Source organism: Coregonus lavaretus (assembly GCF_964263955.1).
Source record: "Coregonus lavaretus genome assembly, chromosome: 40".
Classification (NCBI taxonomy): Eukaryota; Metazoa; Chordata; class Actinopteri; order Salmoniformes; family Salmonidae; genus Coregonus; species Coregonus lavaretus.
In genome coordinates this window covers 7,205,619-7,231,807 of record NC_140027.1, presented here as the reverse complement: position 1 = coordinate 7,231,807, position 26,189 = coordinate 7,205,619, and the positions used below count along the sequence as shown (strand labels likewise).

General features: G+C 45.5%; 1 protein-coding gene across 4 annotated transcripts in view; it reads left to right on the top strand.

The window, feature by feature from the left end:
* The window catches only part of LOC311113512 (testis-expressed protein 2-like), a 60,748-nt gene that overhangs the window by 24,369 nt on the left and 10,190 nt on the right, over positions 1–26,189 (top strand). For all 4 annotated transcript variants that reach the window (XM_084156746.1, XM_084156748.1, XM_084156745.1 and 1 more), the window contains 6 exons: positions 7,294–8,863; positions 14,279–14,479; positions 14,737–15,061; positions 15,313–15,560; positions 15,787–15,951; positions 17,088–17,187. In XM_084156746.1, the coding sequence (XP_084012872.1) occupies positions 7,319–8,863; positions 14,279–14,479; positions 14,737–15,061; positions 15,313–15,560; positions 15,787–15,951; positions 17,088–17,187 (2,584 nt within the window). In that variant the 5' untranslated portion in view covers positions 7,294–7,318. The remainder of the gene's footprint in view (positions 1–7,293; positions 8,864–14,278; positions 14,480–14,736; positions 15,062–15,312; positions 15,561–15,786; positions 15,952–17,087; positions 17,188–26,189) is intronic.

Below are 26,189 nucleotides of genomic sequence, written 5' to 3'. Positions count from 1 at the left end.
TATATGACAAATATGATGAGTCTCCTGTCATTCCCACAGTAGTGCTGTCATGATACCAGAATTTTGACTTCAATACCAGGCACGATACTCGTTGCCAAAACAATACTCGATAACCAAAATGATCCAACGGCAAAAAAACATTTTATTTCTCTGGTTTTCGCTCTCGAAATCACACTTTCTTAATAGAAAAACAACATAATTGGATGTTCTATGTCCAGAACAATACTTAAACCACATCAGGGGACCACTTGTGAGGTCTGGGAAAAATTATAGAAATGTAGATTTTTAAGTGTAGTTACCCTTTTAATTCAAGTGTGCATACACTCAGCACTTCTGTTTGATTAGGGGTGTTTCTGTAGTGCACGTGAGGGAGTTATAAAACAAATGACTACTGGATTGATGCAAAAATGAATGATTCTGCCAGGTAGGCATAGGCTACTTTGTAGTTAACTTTTAATTGAGAAGGTTTTTTTGGAAAGCCTTTCCATTTACCCGAAGACGGTTATCATTAGCATTGTTAATGGCTACACAAAGTGGTAGATATACGCTCACCGCACACACCAGATGGGCCGTATCCTCTTCAGAACGTTGCAGGGAATACGAATCACTGATGCATTCTGTTCATGTCTGATGATAAACTTGGGCAAATTAATACGAATAAGTTCAATGCATTTAGTTGATTTCCAAACGTGAGCCACATTTGATAGAAGAACCAAAAGTAACACAATTCTACCAAACCGTTTTTCATGTTATAGTATGGAAAAAGTACCGAAGTTTCAGTGTACCGTACAAACACTAATGCACTGTGTGTCATCTCGTGGGAGTGAACGTGCGTGAACAGCTGTCTGAGCTCAGAGCCCAGTATCTAATGATGTCCCGTCACTGCAGTAATTAGCCTCTCCACTGCCTAGCATCTGATGACTCCATTTCAGTCATACAGGCCTCCACTGGCACATTAGCACAGGACTATAGGGGAGGAGGGACAACCAGTGCAGGCTTATAGACACACATTCACATTAACACGTGTACAGTACACACACTTGTTGTCACATGTAACCACACAACTATAGGAAGAGGGACTACTTCAGTTCACACACACCAACACACACAACCCCTTGTTGTTTTATGTTGTCAAGTCATGATGATTTATGTCAGTAATAGAGAACAAAGTAGTGCTGTTCTGTGTTCATGAGGTTGAGTGAGAGAGAAATGGGGAGAATTGAGGAAGAGACTGAGGACAAGTCAAATAGGGGGTGCTTATATTTGTCCTGTTTCACAAGTGTGTGGTGTGAATTGGAAACAAATTTTTTTGCATATCCCACTCCCCCTGAGACACCCTGTGATTTCAAGAGAATAAGAGCTAGTGGTGGAGAGAGATTAAGGGCAGGTATTTAATCCTGCTTTAGTCTGATTTCTATGTCCCAAATGGCACCCTATTCCCTATATAGTGCACTACTTTTGACCAGAACCCTATGGCCACTATATAGGGTGCCATTGGGATGCATCCCATGTGTTTTATTATTAAGCAATAAAGCCGAGGAGGTGTGGTGTATGGCCAATATACCACGGCTAAGGGCTGTTCTTAATCACGACACAACGCGGAGTACCTGGATACAGCCATTAGCCGTGTTATTTCCATATACCACAAACCCCATAGGTGCCGTATTGCTATTATAAACTGGTTATCAACGTAATTAGAACAGTAAAAAGTACTTTTTTTGTCATACCCGTGGTATACGGTCTGATATACCACGTCTTTTAGCCAATTATCATTCAGGGCTCGAACCATCCGGTTTAAAATGAGAGCTATTACTGTGGTTTACAGCACATGGCTGTAGAATGGCCTCATTGTGCTGCTGCCTGCTGCTGACCCTGAGGTCAGGCAGGGACGGGGGTGGTTAATGACCTGGCTTGGCTGGCTCACCCCTGACATGTGACAGTGGTCAAGTCCAGTCTGAGTCCGTCCTGCTGTGTCTGCGGTGAATCGGCTGGGGACTGACGTCACTTCAGGGATTAGACATTGTCCCCATGGCAAAGAAAGTCTTATTGGCATGTTTCTTATTATTAGCAATTGAATATATTGGTTATTATTGATCACGCTAACAAAGTCAGTGATTGTTAGGCCTAAGTAGCACATTTGAGGGTTTAGATTACAAATAGTTTTAGAAAGGGGTTTGATTTTGACCAGCTTTTTCTATAGGAAATCCAAGTGTAACATCTACATTTTACATTTTAGTAATTTAGCAGACGCTCTTATCCAGAGCGACTTACAGTAGTGAGTGCATGTTTGCCTGTGTCTGTGCTTGTATGTGTATAGTTAACTTGTGCGCGTATGTGCACAGTAGGGCTGCACGATATGGGAAAATAATCAAATTGTGATGTTTGTTGTAAACCAAATATTGCGATTTGTGATTTTAGTTGCGATTTAGGTCAACTCTTTGGTGAACTGTTGTAATCATAAAAATGAAATTAGTATTCCGATTCTATGGTTGGTGTTTGGCATGACAACTAATGAGAAAAACGGGTATAGTAAAAGTTTTTGTGACAGGGTAGGAACCAAAGTTTTGGTCAGTTTCCCTGGGGACCCTTATTACATTTGAATGTGACATGAATGGCGTTTCAAAAACATTGCAGCCTCTTGCGACATGTCAATATTGCAATTTAGATACACATTTGATGAATTGTGCAGCCGTAATGCATGGCATGCATCAGTTAGACTGTGCTTGCACGCTGGAGGGCCAAGTTAGGTGTCCATTTCACCTGCAGAAGACTTGCGGTCTCCAAAACCATAGCTCGATGTCTGGAGGTATCTAAATATGGCACTTGCTCTTCTCTCTTTCTGAAGCACTGGTTTTTAAATGTAAATCCAAATTTGCATTGATCCTAATGGCAAGCCTTTCCAATGTTAATCGTGTTAATCAAGCGTTAGCCTAATCAAGCGTTACACGAGAATAGATCCATTATGTAGCCAAGGCTACTGTCAGTCAACCCCTTTTGAAGTCGACTACAGTCGTAATGTAATAACCGTCAAACGGGTTTGAAGTGGTAATGGTTTTCACTGTCATGTTGTAAAGGTCATGTTTCAACCGCGTCAGTCTTAAATGGTTCAGTATTGAGGGGGTTGGGTTGGTGGCAGTTCTAGACTATCTCTCATACAGAATAAGTTAAACTGTGTTTTTGTCCTAGGCTCTGAGATATAGGCATATTTTAGGTCTAATACCCTTCTTCCCATAAGTGAGGACTTACTACATCATTATTTGCGACATGTGATTGAGCTTCCCCTGCTCATCCACTCACTGGCTTCATTGGAGTAGGACCGTTTGCCCCGAGGCCTACAGTATATGCTGACATGAGGTCAGTTTGGCTTCCTCCCTCCTAAGTGGTTAAGGCTATGAATAGAGGAGTGTAGACTGCTCTTAGATCTGTGTTTACAGGTAACTTCTACCCAGAGCCATTCAGTTGGTCACTTCCAGTCTCTCTAGAGAAACGAGATATCACCTGACAACTAGGGCAAATAACAAGCGCAAGTGTCTAAACGGTACCTTGTTAACCTAGCTGCTTCCAAAGCCATCTCCATCCCACCGTGACTTCCCCAGTGACTGTGAGTGGGATACCATGGTCATGTGACGCACGCAGTTGTGGCGTCTTAGCCTAGTGGAAACATCACATCACCATTCGCCTTGTTACATCACTCGGAGACCATTGCCCAGGGTCTATTGCTATAATAATGGTTAAATGATCATTGAACCACATAAAAGTATACAGTTAAATGATAAAAAGCCTAGGAAGCTTGGAATAAGGAAGGACTATATTCGTTAAAGGATAGCATAAACAACAGTTATGTTTATATGCCAAAGGTATGGTTGTCATTACAGGAAGAATAGCTCACCTATATACTGTAGGTAAAAGGTACAGTATGTTTGTTTGGTGAATTCAGTGAATTCATTATATGTTTGTATGCCAAAGGGATGGTTGTCATTCCAGTATGACTATCCTACCTATAGGCGAAAGGTAGCCTGTGTTTGGTCCATTCTACACAGTTGAATTCCCAGTATGGCTTCCCCATCCATTGTTTTTCTCGCTTGCCATTATTTCCTAGACGAAGTCTCTTGTTTATGGTCAATGACACAAGCAGTCATAAGACAAGCCTGTATTGTGCGTTGTCATATGTGGGCTGGATGATGATCTCACTCTGTTTGCTCTCTATCGCCGTCCAGACCAAGGGTCATATGATGAACCAACTAGACACCAGTCCCAAATGTCACTCTGTCCCACGGGTTTCAATCCATTCCTAGAATTACAACTAGGGAATTAGGAATATCTAATTATATGGATATTTTGGTCCCTCATAGCTTGTTGTGAAAGTGTTTGTTCCCATTCTGTGGCAATCACAGAGAGTACAATCCATCCCACTTAGTTACTATTTCCGTCCCCACGTCAACAAGCTTCAAACAAGCTCCACTTTCTCCTTTATAAAGGATTAATCTTCAAAGAATTAGTCTGCCATTTTATGTATAGCTCTGAGGGGTGTGTGAGTGCAGGTGAGAGAAAGACACAGAAAAGGAGGGAGAGTGTGTCTCACACACACACATTTGTATCCCTGCATATGATGTGTGTTCTTAAATCAAGTGTGTGTGTGTGTGTGTGTGTGAGAATGTCTCACCTGGTGGTGTCACAGCGGGGTTATAATCACTAGGTGTGGGTGTGGGGTGACCGACCTGCTGAGAAGGCTGACGCAGAACAAGCACAAAGAGACACAGCCTCTACCCACTCAAGCCTTTCTCTCCCTCTGGGAATGGGAAAAGAGTGATTCATATTCAGATAACCATGCAGTCATCTATTCATCCATATAACCATGCAGTCATGTGAACTGCATGGGCGGCAGGTAGTTTAGTGGTTAAGAGCGTTGTGCCAGGAACCGAAAGGTCGCTGGTTCTAATCCCCGAGCAGACTAGGTGAAAAATCTGTCTGTGCCCTTGAGCAAGGCACTTAACCCTAATTGCTCCTGTAAGTCGCTCTGGATAAGAGCGTCTGCTAAATGACTAAAATGTCAATGTAAAACTTGGTAACTTCCAGGAAAGCCTGCATTGATTTTGATGAATTTACCATTCCCTGTCTTAGTTTATTAGGCTATCTTCTAACCTTCCTTGCTGCTTTACCTTCTTGCATTCTTGTGATATCGTAGACTGTCTGTAGACTCTTACAATCGATTCAGTGCTATTTATAGGGATTGCCTTGTGATTAATCAAATCAAACTTTATTTGTCACATGCGCCAAATACAACAGGTGAAATGCTTGCTTACAAGCCCTTAACCAACAATGCAGTTCAAGAAAGAGTTAAGAAAATATTTACCAAATAAACTAAAGTAAAAAATAATAAAAAGTAACAAAATAAAATAACAATAACGAGGCTATATACAGTGGGTACTGGTACCGAGTCAATGTGCGGGGGTAGAGGTAAAATGTACATGTAGGTAGGGGTAAAGTGACTATACATAGATAATAGACAGCGGGTAGCAGCGGGGGGGGGGGGGGGGGTGTCAATGTAAATAATCCGGATGGCCATTTGATTAATTGTTCAGCAGTCTTATGGCTTGGGGGTAGAAGCTGTTAAGGAGCCTTTTGGTCCTAGACTTGGCGCTCCGTTACCGCTTGCCGTGCGGTAGCAGAGAGAACAGTCTATGACTTGGGTGGCTGGAGTCTTTGACAATTATTTGGGCTTTCCTCTGACACCGCCTAGTATATAGGTCCTGGATGGCAGAAAGCTTGGCCCCAGTAATGTACTGGGCCGTACGCACTACCCTCTGTAGCACCTTACGGTCAGATGCTGAGCAGTTGCCATACCAGCCGGTGATGCAACCGGTCAGGATGCTCTCGATGGTGCAGCTGTATAACTTTTTGAGGATCTGGGGACCCGTGCCAATTATTTTCAGTCTCCTGAAGGGGAAAAGGTGTTGTCGTGCCCTCTTCACGACTGTCTTGGTGTGTTTGGACCATGATAGTTAGTTGGTGTTGTGGACACCAAGGACCTTGAAACTCTCGACACGCTACACTACAGCCCCGTCGATGTTAATGGGGGGCCTGTTCGGCCCGCCTTTTCCTGTAGTCCACGATCAGCTCCTTTGTCTTGCTCACATTGAGGGAGAGGTTGTTGTCCTAGCACCACACTGCCAGGTCTCTGACCTTCTCCCATAAGGCTGTCTCATCGTTGTCGGTGATCAGGCCTACCACTGTTGTGTCGTCAGCAAACTTAATGATGGTGTTGGAGTCGTGTTTGGCCACGCAGTCGTGGGTGAACAGGTAGTACAGGAGGGGACTAAGTACGCACCCCTGAGGGGCCCAAGTGTTGAGGATCAGCGTGGCAGACGTGTTGTTGCCTACCCTTACCACCTGGGGGCGGCCCGTCAGGAAGTCCAGGATCCAGTTGCAGAGGGAGGTGTTTAGTCTCAGGGTCCTTAGCTTAGTGATGAGCTTTGTGGGCACTATGGTGTTGAACGCTGAGCTGTAGTCAATGAACAGCATTCTCACATAGGTGTTCCTTTTGTTCAGGTGGGAAAGGGCAGTGTGGAGTGCGATTGAGATTGATCATCTGTGGATGGTTGGGGCGGTATGCGAATTGGAGTGGGTCTAGGGTATCCGGGATCATTGCTATAGTAGCCGTGATTTCAATATTAGCCACCCAAAGACTAGGAAATAGTATCAGCCCTGCCAGCCAGCTGATCGCTCAGTGTGGTGGCAATGCTTGTCAGGAGACTGTGTTTCCTGTAAGAGCTGTGTTGGACTCCATCCCCTATCAAAGGAAAGGGCTCAGCCAGGGGAAGTCTTTAAGGGCTTAATTACATTTCCCCTCATTGATTTGGCCCTGCTTTCATGAAATATATTATAGGGGCCATCTCATAGGAATCGGCTACTGTAACATGGCTTGATTAACATTTGTTAATTGCTAAGTAATACGCCTTCTAGCCCTGCTATTATAGTAGGTTCCTCCTCCAAACCTCGATTTAACAGTCTAATGCCCATTGTTGAACCCATTCTTTGTTCTGGCTGAGTTGAGATTGTCTGATAATGACACGTTATGGGGACATCATGTACTATATAGCCTACATGTCTAACATTGCCCTCCTGTTTGTGTAGGTTCATGTTCATGTGTGTGTATTTGCATAGGCCTACGTGTGGTCGATAATATTAATACCCATTTAACACCGTATACTCTGTTTGTAGTTGAGAGTTTGTTTGGTAATGATACAGTATGGAGACGTGTGTAACCTTTGCCCTCTCTCCCTCTCTCCCTAGGCTGTGACCCAGCGGGAGCACTGTGATGGCCAGCCGCCAGAGTAGCCATGCAGACAAAGTCAAAGCTCCTCCTCCCTCAGCCTCACGGCCGCCAGCCGTGCCCAAGCTCCACGTCCAGGGCTCGCTGTCCCGGGAGTCCATCACCATCCACTTCTCGCCCTTGGGCAAGGAGGAGGAGGAGGAGGAGGAAGAGGAGCTCTATGGTGCAGTTGTGTCCTCTCCTCCTCCCCCTGCTGGACCCAAGGAGGACCCAGGCATTGTGACGGCCCTGGAGGCCAGCGAGGATCTGATCCTTGAAGGAGCTGAGGCTCAGGCTGCAGTTCTGCCTATGTCGTCCTCAACTGGTCCTCAAAGCTCCATCGCCTCCACATTACCCTATGAACCGAAGAGCTCCTCTCCTTCCCCTGCCTCCGCCTCCAACTCCTCTCCCTCCAAATCTAGCGACAAACCCTTCTTCAGCCTGGTCAAGTCTCTATCCTCTGACATCGTCGAGCCTTCTGAGATTGTCTCCATCTCCCCCGCTGCCCCCATTTCCGTGCGCCACCGCCACCTGATGAAAACCCTGGTCAAGTCACTCTCCTCTGACACCTCCCAGGAATCCCCCCCTTCCTCCTCCTCCTCGCCCTACCGCCTCTCGGACTCCCGCCTCAACCTGCACCTCTTCAAGCAGTTCACCCAATCCCGTGCCCCGGTGGGCGTCGTCGCCGGTGGTGACTCCAAGACTGCCCCCTCCTCGACGCTCACCTCCCCAGACAGCCGCAACTTCTTCAAGGCGTCCGTGGAGGCGAGCATCGAGGACACCAAGCGCCGTTTCTCCGAGGCCATCTACGAGCCTCTCCAGCTGTTCAATAAAATCATGGAGGACAAGAGCGGTGGCATTGGAAGCAGTGCGTTTCGGTCCAAAGCGCTCTCGTCCAGTGCTTCGGAGCTCACCTGCCTGGCATCCCTCAACAACGGCCAACCGGAGAGCAACAACAACAACTACAGCATCAAGGAGGAGGAAACCGGGGGCGACTGGGAGTCCGAAGGAACCACAAACGGAGCCAGCTCCATTGGCTTGCCAAATCCCACTGCTGACACCAGTCACACCAGAAGTCCTAAGATGTCTTCCTCCGCTTCCACCTCTCTCAGCCTGGACAAGTGCTCCATGTCAGCCCTGGCCAAGCTGGAGGACGAGGACTTCTGCATCCTGTCTAGTGAGGACTTTGAGGATACCGAGGGGGATTATGGAGACAGAACGGACAATACATGCAGCCAAGTCAGACTGCCCCCTAGTGGCAGTCCGGAACTATGCAGTGACGACAAGTCAGAGGGAGAAGATCCACCACCCAGCATTCCACACTACACCCTGATCATCATTACAGCGCTGGTCTACGGGTACTTTGTGTTGCCACTGCCCACCTACTTTGGGGGTATGCTGCTGGGAGTGGGACTAGGGTTCATGCTAGCTATCGCTGTGGTGTGGTTGGCCGGACCCAAGCCTTCTGGCAATCGCACCAGACATCCCAGACACCAGGGGAAGCTGTGGAACATGGCCCAGCTGGGCATCAAAGAGCCAAGCATCTTCAAGGTGAGGAACTCCATGGTCTTTTTACATTTACGTCATTTAGCAGACGCTCTTATCCAGAGCGACTTACAAACCTATTAGGCCTCTAACCCCTCCTCAGGGACCCCCAGATGTTTCACAATTTAGTTGGACCCTAGAACTACCACACACCTGATTCACTAATCAAGGGCTTAATGATTAGTTGAGAAGTTTAACCAGTAGTGCTAGCTCTGGAATAGAGCAAATTCATTGGACAGGCTGCGAGGAGAGGTTTGAAATCACTGTAAAACCAATTAACTGAATATATGCAGAAATCCATGGTCACACAAATAGGCAGTGGTGCTGAACACAGACCCAAAATGAAAGATTCATAAGACCATGTTATTATTACCTAGCTAATGGCCTGATTTCTATTCGTTAACAATGAGAGACCTGCTGTGGTAAGGTATCACGTTGAACTTTCCCAATACTGTTATATCAGAGCAAAGCTGCTTTAGACCGACCATTAGAAAGATTGATTTCTCAGGGTTGACCTGTAATTCACTAGCCTTGATCCCATTAGTGTTCATTGTAAATTTAAGAAGAAGCCTGATGACTGTCTTGTAGCCTGGTCTGCGTTTGTCAATGTGATACTGTTTACATAAAAGCACCTTAAAATACTTTCACATGAAACTTCCAATGTTCTCAAGTTTTTCAGAAATCCTAGTTTAGTCCCTCCTAATTCCAGGAATCCTCCAACTGGGACTTCTTAAAAACCTTGGAACTTTGGGATTTGTGCAACCCTTGTAGAGAATTAATTGTAAGAGCACTAGACCAGGTCTCTTTTTATACTGACTGATTACCTACATGTAACTGCCAAAATAAAGGAAACCCCAGCAAAGTGTCTGAATAGGGCGTTGGGCCAACATGAGCCGACAGAACAGCTTAAATGCACCGTGGCATAGATTGCCACGGTGCATTTGTCTGGAACTCTATTGGAGGGATGCGACACCATTCTTATACGAGAAATTCCATCATTTGGTGGTGTTTTGTTGATGGTGGTGGAAAATGCTGTCTCAGGCACCGCTCCAGAATCTCCCATAAGTGTTCAGTTGGGTTGAGATCTCTTCTAGACATTGTAGACAAAATAATGGGCAAAAGGGCATCTTTATATGTGACACTAAGCATGATGGGATATTAATTTCGTAATTAACTCAGGAACCACACCTGTGTGGAAGCACCTGCATTCAATATATTTGTATCCATTATTTACTCAAGGTTCCTTTGTTTTTGCTGTTACCTGTACAACGTTGGCGCACCCATCATGATCCGTGACTGGCTTAAAGGCATACTTCGGGATTTTAGCAATGAGGCCATGTATCTACTTCCCCAGAGTCATATGAACTAGTGGATACCATTTCTATGTCTCTGTGTCCTGTATGAAGGAAGTTAGAGGTAGTTTCGGAAGCCAATGCTAACTAACGTTAGCGCAATGACTGGAAGTCTATGGGTATCTGCTAGCATCCTGTCACAGCCTCTTCTATTATTCTCCTCTAGTCTCTTAACTAGTATCTCATCTAGACAAATGCAGACGACTGTTGTAACAGCACACATAAAGTGCCATTCAGAGAAGAAATACGCCTATTTGAGCATCAAATGAGATCGTCCACGCTTCGACTCTCTCACCGCTTTGATGTCAAAGGGAGCAAAAGAGTGAGGCTCCGAGGCAAATATACCTCATCCTCCATTTTTAGCGCTAATGGACAATAAATTACCTGAGGGAAGTTGTATTAGCACTAGCCAGCTGGCTCATTTAGCAGCATTAGCACTCAAATGGATCAGACAGACAATAGTCGCTGTGGCTGTATATCATACTCAAAGCCTGTTAGCCTACTCTCTCTTCACTGCTAATGCCCTCCATAGCTTGCCAGGCAGTAGTAGACTCTGTGGTAGAGTGATCACCCCATGTCCCGTGGCCCTCTTCCAAATGATGTCACCTCTGGACTGACCGGCTGCGAAAGCCAGTCGGTCAGTCACATAATATAATGGAGAGGGTTCACTGTCTTGTTTGACCCCCACAAATTGGAAAACTGATGAAAACATCACCGGCAGGCAGCACACAAACACATTAACTGGCAGGCTTTACTGTCCCGGGCTTGGCCTTCTCAGTCAAAGGGACAGTGAATGGTGGTGTTATGGACACAAAGGAGAGAGGCTTTGTTCAGGACTAGTATGAGAAGTTGGTGACAACAATGTCTTCTCTCTCTCTTTCTGTCTCTCGCTCTCTTTCTCTCTCATTCTCTCACATGCCCTCTCTGTCTCCTCTCTTTTTTCTGTCTTTATTTTCTCTGTCATTCTATCTCTCTCCCATCTCCCTCTCTTCATATCTAGCTGTGGGAGCAATAGACCCAGCACATCTAGGCCTATATCAAGTTTCCAGCGGGAGACTTGTGTGTCTGTGATGGCAAAGCTCTAGGGGCCATCTTGATCTCTGTGAGGAGGAAGGGACGAGATGAGGCTAGAGGGATGCGTCCTAAATGGCACCCTATTCCTTACATAGTGCACTACTTCAGACTCAGCCGACGAGGGGTAGAGGCAGCAAGTTACTAGATGACTGCTGTCGAGATTTTACTATCCTCTTCAATCTACTGCCGTTTGGATGAGGATTTTATTAGTGGTTCAAGGCCAAACCAGCGGTGCAATATTTCTCAACACATGTTGGAATTAAATAACATGAACAATATGCACTGGTTGTAAAAGTGATGATTGAAACTGGTTGCTCCTATTGGCTATCTTCACTATACCTAACCCACAGTGCAGACCATCAGGGTTGAGGTCAAGTCATGGATTGTTGTGTGTTTGAATCTCTGTGATGGCATCACCGTTCTTTTGAAGGTTAAGCATTTTAGACGTTACTGGTCCCGTCTGTGGCATAGGGCATGGTCAGGGATTTAGACCAACTTGATTTCCACCCCTTAGATTTGATTAGGCCTAGTAGTTTAATTAAGCTCTTGGTAGAAGTGACATTAGAACACATACACATACACACCCACACACACACACAGGGTGCAGTCTAAGCCAGCAGGAGTGATTTATGAGGAAAACACAGCTAGATAAATCAACACAGTTAATTTTCTACCATAAAGTTTTAAAATTGACCTCAACACAAAATATGTTTGGAACCTATTTTTCCAAAAATAAATGGACTTTTTGACCCACCCACTACATCATTTTGGTCTAACTACACACATGGGGCGCTCTAGCTCATGAAGAGTCTGGGTTTTCATTTTAATACATAGTGCCTGTTCATAAATTGAAATGACAACGCAAACAAACCCAGGGAAGGAGCTGAAAGCAACACACACACACACACACACAAATGTAGGCAGAGGAACTTCAAAGGCTTTCTGCTAAGCCAAAGAAACAATGAAATGATTGGCTCAGGTCTATTGGCAAGACATGCATCGTACTTCTCAACAGCCTGCTGTGAGCATTACCAAATCCTTCTGATCCATCCTATCCGTTCTAGACCATTTTTACACACACAGGAGTTGTGATCTCAATTTTGACACAATGATTGTGATTTAGTTTCTATACATAGACGGAATCAGATGTTCATGCATTTAGCATTAATTTGCTTTGTCAGCTGCATAAAATCATTGTAAAGTCTTTCCGGAAGGGTTCAGCAGGACAAGAGGTTCATACAGTGCATTCGGAAAGTATTCAGACCCCTTGACTTTTTCCACATTTTGTTACGTTACAGCCATATTCTAAAATGTATGTATGTGTGTGTGTGTGTGTGTGTGTGTATATATATATATATATATGATACGATATATGATATATTTAAAAAATCTCATCAGTCTACACACAATACCCCATAATGACAAAACGAAAACAGGTTTTTAGAAATGTTAGTAAATTTATTACAAATAAAAAACAGATGCCTTATTTACGTAAGTATTCAGACCCTTTGCTATGAGACTCGAAATTGAGCTGAGGTGCATCCTGTTTCCATTGAGCATCCTTGAGATGTTTATACAAGTTGATTGGAGTCCACCTGTGGTAAAATCAATTGATTGGACATGATTTGGAAAGGCACACACCTGTCTAATATAAGGTCCCACAGTTGACAGTGCATGTCAGAGCAAAAACCAAGCCATGAGGTCGAAGGAATTGTCCTTAGCGCTCCGAGACAGGATTGTGTTGAGGCACAGATGTGGGGAAGGATACCAAAAAATTGCTGTAGCATTGAAGGTCCCCAAGAACACAGTGGCTTCCATCATTCTTATATGGAAGAAGTGTAGAACCATCAAGACCTGGCCGCCCGGGCAAACTGAGCAATCGGGGGAGAAGGGCCTTGGTCAGGGACGTGACCAAGAACCCGATGGTCACTGAAAGAGTTCCAGAGTTCCTCTGTGGAGATGGGAGAACCTTCCAGAAGGACTACCATCTCTGCAGCACTCCACCAATCAGGCCTTTATGGTAGAGTGGCCAGACGGAAGCCATTCCTCAGTAAAAGGCATGACAGCCCGCTTGGAGTTTGCCAAGAGGCACCTAAAGGACTCTCAGACCATGAGAAACAAGATTCTCTGGTCTGATGAAACCAATATTGAACTCTTTGGCCTCGAATGCCAAGCGTCACGTCTGGAGGAAACCAGGCACCATCCCTACGGTGAAGCATGGTGGTGGCAGCATCATGATGTGGGGATGTTTTTCAGCAGCAGGGACTGGGAGACTAGTCAGGTTCGAGGGAAAGATGAGCGGAGCAAAGTAGAGAGAGATCCTTGATCCAGAGCGCTCAGGACCACGACCCGAAGCACAGCTAAGACGAAGCAGGAGTGGCTTCAGGACAAGTCTCTGAATGTCCTTGATGGCCCGAACCCGATCGAACATCTCTGGAGAGACCTGAAAATAGCTGTACAGCGGTGCACCCCATCCAACCTGACAGAGCTTGAGAGGATCTGCAGAGAAGAATGGGAGAAATTCTCCAAATATAGGTGTGCCAAGCTTGTAGCGTCATACCCAAGAAGACTCAAGGCTGTAATCGCTGCCAAAGGTGCTTCAACAAAGTACTGAGTAAAGGGTCTGAATACTTATGTAAATGTTGTATTTAATTTTTATTTATTTTTATTTACTAAAATGTCTAAAAACCAGTTTTTGCTTTGTCATTATGGGGTATTGTGTGTAGATCAATGAGGGGGAAAAAACTATTTAATCAATTTTAGAATAAGGCTGTAACGTAACAAAATTTGGAAAAAGTCAAGTGGTCTGAATACTTTCCGAATGCACTGTATATAGGCTACTGTACAAATACAATTGCATTGCGCGATACAAAGTAGATACCTCAAATGTTAATTGATTGATTGATAGATTGGTTTAATATGTCATTGGTTGATTGTTCCATTGGTTTGTCCATTGATTGATTGACCTGACTGATTTCTCTATCTCCCCCTGCAGGGCTGGATGAACGAGATAGTGAACTATGACCCGGAGACATACCACGCCACTCTGACCCACTCTGTTTATGTGAGACTGGAGGGCTCCATCCTGCGCCTGTCCAAACCCAACCGCAACATCACCCGGCGGGCCACGCATAACGAATCCAAGCCCGACGTCACCTACATCAGCCAGAAGATATACGACCTCACTGACAGCAAGGTGGGTGCGTTTCCCCTAGGTACAGATCTAGGATCCGCTTCCCCTCCCCAATCCTAACCATTAAAGAGGAAAATGCAGATTGACCCAAGATCAGCTATGGGCGGGGGTAGGGAGGGGTTGTGGGTGTATGTGTCACCATCTGCTATATATAACATACTTGGCCTTGGTCTTGGTGTCAGGTTTGGGTTCAATTTCAATTGAAGTTCCCATTAGGCCACACAGACACACCCAACTCAATCCTTCTATTCCTTCTCTAGATCTATCTGGTGCCCCAGAGTCTGGCCAGGAAGCGTGTGTGGAACAAGAAGTACCCTGTCTGCATCGAGCTAGCCAAGCAGGATGACTTCATGTCCAAGGCAGAGGGCGACCGCAGCGAAACCACAGACGAGAAAGCCACAACCACAGGAGAGGCGACCGTGGGGACGGAGGAGGCCAAAAGGTCCAGTGGTCCAGAGCTGACCCTGTACCTGTTTGGTCGGACGGGGAGGGAGAAGGAGGAGTGGCACCGGAGGATCCTGCTGGCCTCCAAGCCTCCCAGGACAGGGATGAAGAGAGCCACCAGTCTGCAGGGGAGTAAGACTGGTGAGTGGATGGATCTAGTTGCCACACACACACACACACTCACGGACAAACGCAAACACTTACACACACATTCTTCCAAACGTGTTATTTACAGGAAGTTATCGTCTGGCATGGTTGCACAGATATAGTGTGACAATGTGAAAGTGACTGAGGAAAGTGCAAGACCACATTTGTATTTCATAATGCACATGCAATATATTGATCCAGCTGCATCTTTCTAATATTTAGTTGACCTTTGACCCTCCTGTCAGCCTTGAGCTCCCACCACAGCCGCAGCAGCAGCCGGAGCAGTCTGGACGAGGTGCTAGCGTCTCAGCCCAGGACCAGGGACTCAACAGCAGGCATAGCAGCCAAGACCAAGTCCCTACTGGACTACAGTGTCTACATGGCCACCCTGGTGCCCCCCGAGACTGGCACTGCCACTGCTACTGCCACCCCCATCGCTGCCACTAGTCCTGTAGTCCAGAGTCCACAGAGTAGCCCTGGGTCGGGCAAGAAGGTACACCTTCAACCCCCTCCCTTATTTCTTTATCTCTTTTAGGCTTTTTCCCCCTTTTTTTTCTTCTTTACTGTACTATACTCTATTGTTAAATGAATCTATAATTTTTGTACATTCTACATAATTTCTGTAAATAATTTCAATTACAGTACACAGTTATGCGTAAGTTAGTATTTATCTCGCTTCCTTTTCCTCTCCACTTCTTGTGTCCCCGCCTCCCTACCAGTTGCCGAGCAGCAGCAGCATTTGCCCTGTCGTGGTGCAGGGGGAGGAGGAGCCTGTTGCCTGGGTGAACACTGTGATTGGCCGGGTGGCATGGGACTTCCTGAGCGAGCCCTACTGGGCCGATGTGGTCTCCAAGAAGATCCAGATGAAACTCAGCAAGATCCGGGTGGGTGGCCTTTGACCTCTCACCTCTCACATATGACCTTGCTGTGACAAAGGGCTCATGTGTTTAAAATAGCATTCTTACACTGTTGTAGCTATACTGTATTATGTTACCACTGAGCTCCAGAGGTTCAACAGATCGAAGGACAAAAAATTGAGGGATGAAGAAGATGGTGCAAGGTTTATTTGGCTTGGAAGGAGGGAAGAGGGGTAGTGGTCTAAGTGGCGCAGTGGTCTAAGGCACTGCATCGCAGTGCTAGCTGTGCCACTAGAGATCCTGGTTCGAATCCAGGCTCTGTCGTAGCCGGCCGCGACCGGGAGACAATTGGCACAGCGTCGTCCAGGGTAGGGGAGGGAATGGCCGGCAGGGATGTAGCTCAGTTGGTAGAGCATGGCGTTTGCAACGCCAGGGTTGTGGGTTCGATTCCCACGGGGGGCCAGTATGAAAAGTAAAAAAAATAATGTATGCACTCACTAACTGTAAGTCGCTCTGGATAAGAGCGTCTGCTAAATGACTAAAATGTAAATGTAAATGGGTAGAGAGAGGAGCCATGCATGCCTAATACAGAAAAAAATAAAGAAAAAGATACCAGGGGTCTTATGCCTCACAGTGGATCCTTACTACTCTGCAGCCACACACACACACACACACTCTAAATGTCAGCCACTGCCGCTGTGCAACCCCGCCACAGGACTCAGAGACTCCACACTGGGTTCAGAGAGAGAACCTCATCCCTCTCTCTCTCCATCCCTCCGTCCCTGTTTTGATCCCGGTCCTTCGATTATCCCCATTGTGTCATCTTTGGGGTTGTTACTAGCCCCACGATAGCCCTTCGTCTGGTCCTATTCCCAATGTCATGTGGTGATGTTGGCTGTTAGTCTTGTTTTCTCAGCTAGCCGGCGTGGGGGAGTCGATAGGGGCCTTTGTGGCAGATGAGAATGACTGGTAGAATGTGGGAGATGTAGAAGGAGTGAGTGAGTGAGTGGTCTGTTACCATCAACCTTTAACTTGCACTTAATGTACCCCTGCAGCTGCAGACCTTTTGTATGTGTGTATTTATACTTGTATAATGAGTGTGTGTGTGTTTGCTCATAATGTCTGCGTAAAGACATCTACTTGACCGTTTCTTTCTCCTCCAGCTCCCCTACTTCATGAACGAGCTGACCCTGACAGAGCTGGACATGGGTGTGGCCACTCCCAGAATCCTTGGCGCCTCCAAACCCTCAGTGGACCACCAAGGTAAGAACCCTGGACATGTGCTACTGTACTGTCCATCAACCAAATCCTGACCAGTGAAGAAAACTGCAATGCATTGTACACTGCTCAAAAAAATAAAGGGAACACTTAAACAACACATCCTAGATCTGAATGAATGAAATAATCTTATTAAATACTTTTTTCTTTACATAGTTGAATGTGCTGACAATAAAATCACACAAAAATTATCAATGGAAATCAAATTTATCAACCCATGGAGGTCTGGATTTGGAGTCACCCTCAAAATTAGTGGAAAACCACACTACAGGCTGATCCAACTTTGATGTAATGTCCTTAAAACAAGTCAAAATGAGGCTCAGTAGTGTGTGTGGCCTCCACGTGCCTGTATGACCTCCCTACAACGCCTGGGCATGCTCCTGATGAGGTGGCGGATGGTCTCCTGAGGGATCTCCTCCCAGACCTGGACTAAAGCATCCGCCAACTCCTGGACAGTCTGTGGTGCAACGTGGCGTTGGTGGATGGAGCGAGACATGATGTCCCAGATGTGCTCAATTGGATTCAGGTCTGGGGAACAGGCGGGCCAGTCCATAGCATCAATGCCTTCCTCTTGCAGGAACTGCTGACACACTCCAGCCACATGAGGTCTAGCATTGTCTTGCATTAGGAGGAACCCAGGGCCAACCGCACCAGCATATGGTCTCACAAGGGGTCTGAGGATCTAATCTCGGTACCTAATGGCAGTCAGGCTACCTCTGGCGAGCACATGGAGGGCTGTGCGGCCCCCCAAAGAAATGCCACCCCACACCATGACTGACCCACCGCCAAACCGGTCATGCTGGAGGATGTTGCAGGCAGCAGAACGTTCTCCACGGCGTCTCCAGACTCTGTCACGTCTGTCACATGTGCTCAGTGTGAACCTGCTTTCATCTGTGAAGAGCACAGGGCGCCAGTGGCGAATTTGCCAATCTTGGTGTTCTCTGGCAAATGCCAAACGCCCTGCACGGTGTTGGGCTGTAAGCACAACCCCCACCTGTGGACGTCGGGCCCTCATACGACCCTCATGGAGTCTGTTTCTGATCGTTTGAGCAGACACATGCACATTTGTGGCCTGCTGGAGGTCATTTTGCAGGGCTCTGGCAGTGCTCCTCCTGCTCCTCCTTGCACAAAGGCGGAGGTAGCGGTCCTGCTGCTGGGTTGTTGCCCTCCTACGGCCTCCTCCACGTCTCCTGATGTACTGGCCTGTCTCCTGGTAGCGCCTCCATGCTCTGGACACTACGCTGACAGACACATCAAACCTTCTTGCCACAGCTCGCATTGATGTGCCATCCTGGATGAGCTGCACTACCTGAGCCACTTGTGTGGGTTGTAGACTCCGTCTCATGCTACCACTAGAGTGAAAGCACCGCCAGCATTCAAATGTGACCAAAACATCAGCCAGGAAGCATAGGAACTGAGAAGTGGTCTGTGGTCACCACCTGCAGAACCACTTCTTTATTGGGGGTGTCTTGCTAATTGCCTATAATTTCCACCTGTTGTCTATTCCATTTGCACAACAGCATGTTACATTTATTGTCAATCAGTGTTGCTTCCTAAGTGGACAGTTTGATTTCACAGAAGTGTGATTGAGTTACATTGTGTTGTTTAAGTGTTCCCTTTATTTTTTTGAGCAGTGTATTTATACAGACACTCAAACACACATACTGTGCCACACACACACACACTCAGCCAGGCTCCCACTGTGCGATGTGCTATTAGCAGGGTTGAATTCAACTTTACACCGCCCCATCGTTGCAATTTATCCCCTCCGCTGCGTGGTGACATAGTGACAGAGGCAGAGGTATCATTTAGAGCCGTGCTGTGCAATCTGTTTATTAGAATCACTCTTTCATTCAGGAAGGCCCTTTACGAGAAGGTATGTACTGTAGATTCAATCTAGCATGGTTCTCTATAAGCATAAGGGCAGTATTGTGAGCATGGGTGTTTGTATGTCTGTGTCTAATATGTCAACATTGGTTGGAGTCTTCTTATCAGTACAGGAAGTCAAGTTTTCTTATCTGCGGTGTGGGCTGATAGCCATATGATACGAGTTAAAGTGCTACAGGTCCAGGATACACACAGTCTCTCTCTCACACACGCAGATGCTCGCAGGTGCGACCCACACACACACACACATGTATGGCGCACTGTTGATTTACATCCTCCGATTATTCGCACACGACACGCTACTGTTTAACACGCGTACATTTTCTGTCTTTTCACACTTTTCAGTGTGTCTTGTGACTACTCCACACCCCTCCCTTATCCAGCCCCTTTCGCTGACTAATAAGATTGTAATACTAGGGCTCTGTGTTGAGTTCACCGGCTCTGTCATAACCCCTGGACCAGGGGACAACAACACCACTGACAGACACAATGTAATGCTGGCTAACAACAACCAAGAGACCACTGTGACAGCAGATATAGAAATGCTAACAATGCTAAGTGCTTACAATAACACCATTGACAGAAACAATGTAATGCTAGCTAACAGCACTAACAACAACAAGAGACCACATTGACAGCAGAGATAACAATGCAAACAATAACAACAGTGACAATGGTGATGGCCTCAACTCTAACGACGGCAGCAACAACAACAAAAGATGAGTGTCTTTTACATAGCCACTTAGCCAGTCATGTTAACAACAGCAACGATCACAACAACATGTTTTAGGCTGGTCATTCATTTAGCATTAGAAAAAGATATGATGGCGAAAGGAGGATAAACATTTGGAAAGGGCTGCACACACACACTCACACACACACATAAACTAGACCATCATATGATCGATAAGTAATGGGAATAGATGATGAATTGAACGAGACGCCAGACTGGTCCGTGTCGGTGATGGCTTAGTCTTACAATATAGAATGGAAGCATTATCTAAGAATAAGAATTCTACCATTACGTTAATCAACAGAGAGAGCATGTGCAATCCCAGTAGGGGCAATAGCTCAACTCAATATCACTAATTGACAACATTATCAATTAATATACAGTGAGGGAAAAAAGTATTTGATCCCCTGCTGATTTTGTACGTTTGCCCACTGACAAAGAAATGATCAGTCTATCATTTTAATGGTAGGTTTATTTGAACAGTGAGAGACAGAACAACAACAACAAAATCCAGAAAAACGCATGTCAAAAATATGATAAATTGATTTGCATTTTAATGAGGGAAATAAGTATTTGACCCCCTCTCAGTCAGAAAGATTTCTGGCTCCCAGGTGTCTTTTATACAGGTAACGAGCTGAGATTAGGAGCACACTCTTAAAGGGAGTGTTCCTAATCTCAGCTCGTTACCTGTATAAAAGACACTTGTCCACAGAAGCAATCAATCAATCAGATTCCAAACTCTCCACCATGGCCAAGACCAAAGAGCTCTCCAAGGATGTCAGGGACAAGATTGTAGACCTACACAAGGCTGGAATGGGCTACAAGACCATCGCCAAGCAGCTTGGTGAGAAGTTGACAACAGTTGGTGCGATTATTCACAAATGGAAGAAACACAAAAGAACTGTCAATCTCCCTCGGCCTGGGGCTCCATGCAAGATCTCACCTTGTGGAGTTGCAATGATCATGAGAACGGTGAGGAATCAGCCCAGAACTACACGGGAGGATCTTGTCAATGATCTCAAGGCAGCTGGGACCATAGTCACCAAGAAAACAATTGGTAACACACTACGACGTGAAGGACTGAAATCCTGCAGCGCAGCAAGAAAGCACATATACAAGCCCGTCTGAAGTTTGCCAATGAACATCTGAATGATTCAGAAGAGAACTGGGTGAAAGTGTTGTGGTAAGATGAGACCAAAATCGAGCTCTTTGGCATCAACGCAACTCGCCGTGTTTGGAGGAGGAGGAATGCTGCCTATGACCCCAAGAACACCATCCCCACCGTCAAACATGGAGGTGGAAACATTATGCTTTGGGGGTGTTTTTCTGCTAAGGGGACAGGACAACTTCACCGCATCAAAGGGACGATGGACGGGGCCATGTACCGTCAAATCTTGGGTGAAAACCTCCTTCCCTCAGCCAGGGCATTGAAAATGGGTCGTGGATGGGTATTCCAGCATGACAATGACCCAAAACACACGGCCAAGGCAACAAAGGAGTGGCTCAAGAAGAAGCACATTAAGGTCCTGGAGTGGCCTAGCCAGTCTCCAGACCTTAATCCCATAGAAAATCTGTGGAGGGAGCTGAAGGTTCGAGTTGCCAAACGTCAGCCTCGAAACCTTAATGACTTGGAGAAGATCTGCAAAGAGGAGTGAGACAAAATCCCTCCTGAGATGTGTGCAAACCTGGTGGCCAACTACAAGAAACGTCTGACCTCTGTGATTGCCAACAAGGGTTTTGCCACCAAGTACTAAGTCATGTTTTGCAGAGGGGTCAAATACTTATTTCCCTCATTAAAATGCAAATCAATGTATAACATTTTTGACATGCGTTTTTCTGGATTTTTTTGTTGTTGTTCTGTCTCTCACTGTTCAAATAAACCTACCATTAAAATTATAGACTGATCATTTCTTTGTCAGTGGGCAAATGTACAAAATCAGCAGGGGATCAAATCGTTTTTTCCCTCACTGTATCTAATAAGAAGAATTAGATCATTATGTTCCACAGGAGTCTACCCAATCCTGATAGGTGTTTACTCACTCAATATCACTAATTGACAACATTATCGATGAATAACATACTATGTTAGTTAAACTCTTGTTTATAATATTATGCTAGTGTGATGGAATGTGGTTTGTGGGCAAATGCCTTGCTAAGTGCAATGTAATCAAGTCCTGAGCAGTTGAGTGGGTCCCATGGTTATCTGTTAAACTGAGTAAATAAAGGTTGAGGTACATAGGGGCCATAGTCTTGGCTGTTAGTTACACAACCAGCTTCTCAGTACAAACACACTGCAGTTTGTATAGTACAGTTGAGCATAGGTTTGGACAATACATAATATTAATATTACTAGTAATAAATGCCTCAACTTTGGTAGAGTGACTGTCTGTTGGTTGCTTTCTAGCCGAAGCAGAGTATCTCTCGTAACATCTAACCATCCAGCACCTTACCTTCTGTATTTGCACTGTAGGTAATCATTATTGGGTGCATACACATCACATGTCATTTATGGGTACATACACCCTTAAGGAAGTTATGCCGCACAGTATAGATTTTTTTTGCATCTTATTACTGTGTAAATATTAGGAGAGATGGCGTCGTATGATATGTAGATACTTTACGTTCTAGTAATGGCCAAAGATGACTGGCCAACTGACTGCCCCACCCCATTGGGGCATGGCCCTCCTATGGCCTCTAATTGGCTAGGGCCCAGCCATGAATCTGCTTCCCCCATGGGCCTGAGTTACAGACAGGAAGAGAGAAACACTAGTGAAAGAATGTGTGTTTCTACGTCTGGCATTCGGATTGTCGCTTCTCTCTCTCTCTACCCATCTCTCTCTCTCCTTCTCTGTCTTTCTACAGTAGCCATCTTTCTTTCATTCTACCAGTTTCTCTGTTCCTCTCATGCTATTTCTTCCTGTTTTTGCCAAACACTGTCTGTTTCTTTCTCTCTGTGTCTCCCTGCTGTTCCTCTGAGTCACTGCCACCAGTGTTTTGTCATTTTTATCACATCCGCTTAGATGAGACTTAATGAGAGAGGAAATGGATTGCACCACAGGCTAAGAGGGGAATATATTCTGTTGGATCAGAGTTGGAGGAATGCACTTCCACTACACTCAGGAGGACTGGGTTATGTTCATTAGTCACCAAACAGTAAAGCATTGAGTGAAATGGGGAGGGGCTACTTACACTTTTCCAATAAGAATGAACATGACCCAGGCTTCCACAAACAATTTGTTGTTGTTATGGGTTGAAGGAGTAATCAGCGTTCTGGGAAAAGACAGTTTTATTGCCTGATGTTATGCAATGTAATGTTTTGTAAGATGTTGTCAATAATATGGTGGTTCGATCCAACTAGGTTACAGAGTCCCACTATCTCGCAACCAAATGTTAGGCAACCCCACTGCAGTCCCCCCCCCCCCCCCCCCCCCCCCCCCCCGAACTGGCAATGTGCAGGTTAACAGACAAATATTTGGTAGAATTCACCAACGTTTGAATAATTTGCATTGGAACAAGAGTATGCAACTATAATGTTTCTAAAGGAAAAGATTCGTCTAGCTTACATTCTAAAGAAACGTGTGTATAATCCAAAAGAGTTAGAGAGGCCCAGTCTGCGGTGTGCAGCCTGCCTGTCCTCCAGGCAGCTCAAGGTCTCTGCCTTCTGCCCTTACTGGAGCTGCTAGGCAACCACGATCAATACAACTCACTGGCAGTGGAACAGAGGGTGGACCTAAGGACCAACATCTGTCTGTCTGTGTGCTTGTGTGTCTATGCTTGGGTTTGTGTGCGCATACGTGCACTCGCTTGTATGCTTTTGTGCCAGAGTGTGTACTTTCCTGCATGCTTTCACGTTCATATCCTCACTTCCTCCTAGCCTGTATGCATGGGAGTGCTCTGCTCGTCTGACACCTCACCAGGCCAGCTCACCCCAATTAAGCCGGGGTTGGCCCTTCTATACTACTCTCGCAGCTAGCGATTTGGGGCTCCTCTCCCCACGCTATCAGACCAACAGCCCTGCCCTCCCTAAACCCCTAATGCTGCCGGACACAGCCTTATTATCACCAGGGCCCTCCAGGTCCATACAGGGTTAGGCAAGGGCCACAAGTCCCCGGGTTCTCTCTCTCACACACCATAGGGATGTGGACTGAGTAGGTCCGGGGGGGGGTGCCTCTGGTGTCACAGGGCTGCGTTGTGGTCACTTAGCACAGCTAGCGTTCAGGCTTGGAGAGGACGGTGTTGAGAAAGATGCACAGCTACTCCAACCCTTCTCTCTGGGAGTGTTCACCCCGTAGGCGAATGGTGTCACTAGTTGGTTTTCATGCATAGTTCCTAGTCTTTTCAACCTGCTGTGTTTCTGTGAAAGCAACAGGAACAGTGAGGCTACAGGTCAGCCCAGCACATTGATGGCTTGCTGGCTTATGGGCTTTCAACTCAAACGTTACTCTGTTTATGATGTTCCTCTCTTAAGCATAAAGTCCTAGGTACATTACCTTGGATGAAAGCCCACTAAAAAACTGGCCTACAATACTAATTTAAATTTAATATAATACTCATTGCTAATAAAATGTTTACCTAATCTTTGTCTGTCTAGCTATTAAGTTTCTTCTAACTGTAAGTAGGCCTGACATCTGCCATTTCAAAGCAGTGTAGTGCCATACAGGAGACATACAGCTGTCTTTCTGTACACAGTGTTCTAAGACACACCATGATAAAGAAGACCCTGTTATATAGAGGATGTATGTTATTCAATTACAGACTCGTACAGAGCTTCACTGTTTGGAGGGGGATAGGAGTCTCTATTTGTCCAGTGTGCGTGTGTGTACTATGTACAGTGCATTCGTAAAGTTTTCAGACCCCTTTACTTTTTCTACATTTTGTTACGTTACAGCCTTATTCTAAAATTGATTACATTGTTTTTTTCCCCCCTCATCAATCAACACACAATACCCCATTATGACAAAGCAAAAACAGGTTTTTAGAAATGTATGTATGTATGTATGTATGTATGTATGTATGTATGTGTGTGTGTGTGTGTGTGTGTGTGTGTATATATATATATATATGTATATATATATGTATATATATATATATATATATATATGTATATACACACACACACATTACCAGTCAAAAGTTTGGACACCTACTCATTCAAGGGTTTTTCTTTATTTTTACTATTTTCTACATTGTAGAATAATAGTGAAGACCAACACTATGAAATAACACATATGGAATCATGTAGTAACCAAAAAAGGGTTAAACAAATCAAAATATATTTGAGATTCTTCAAATAGCCACCCTTTGCCTTGATGACAGCTTTGCACACTCTTGGCATTCTCTCAACCAGCTTCACCTGGAATGCTTTTCCAACAGTCTTGAAGGAGTTCCCATATATGCTGAGCACTTGTTGGCTGCTTTTCCTTCACTCTGCCATCCGACTCATCCCAAACCATCTCAATTGGGTTGAGGTCGGGGGATTGTGGAGGCCAGATCATCTGATGCAGCACTCCACCACTCTCCTTCTTGGTAAAATAGCCCTTACACAGCCTGGAGGTGTTGGGTCATTGTCCTTTTGAAAAACAAATGATAGTCCCACTAAGCCCAAACCAGATGGGATGGCGTATCACTGCAGAATGCTGTGGTAGCCATGCTGGTTAAGTGTGCCTTGAATTCTAAATAAATCACAGACAGTGTCACCAGCAAAGCACCCTCACACCATAACACCACCTCCTCCATGCTTTACGGTGGGAAATACACATGCGGAGATCATCCGTTCACCCACACCGCGTCTCACAAAGACACGCGGTTGGAACCAAAAATCTCCAATTTGGTCTCCAGAACAAAGGACACATTTCCACCGGTCTAATGTCCATTGCTCGTGTTTCTTGGCCCAAGCAGGTCTCTTCTTATTATTGGTGTCCTTTAGTAGTGGTTTCTTTGCAGCAATTTGACCATGAAGGCCTGATTTCACACAGTCCCCTCTGAACAGTTGATGTTGAGATGTGTCTGTGACTTGAACTCTGAAGCATTTATTTGGGCTGCAATTTCTGAGGCTGGTAACTCTAATGAACTTATCCTCTACAGCAGAGGTAACTCTGGGTTTTCCATTCCTGTGGCGATCCTCATGAGAGCCAGTTTCATCATAGCGCTTGATGGATTTTGCGACTGCACTTGAAGAAACATTAAAAGTTCTTGAAATTTCCCGTATTGACTGACCTTCATGTCTTAAAGTAATGGACTGCCGTTTCTCTTTGCTTATTTGAGCTGTTCTTGCCATAATATGGACTTGGTCTTTTACCAAATAGGGCGATCTTCTGTATACCCCCCCTACCTTGTCACAACACAACTGATTGGCTCAAACGCATTA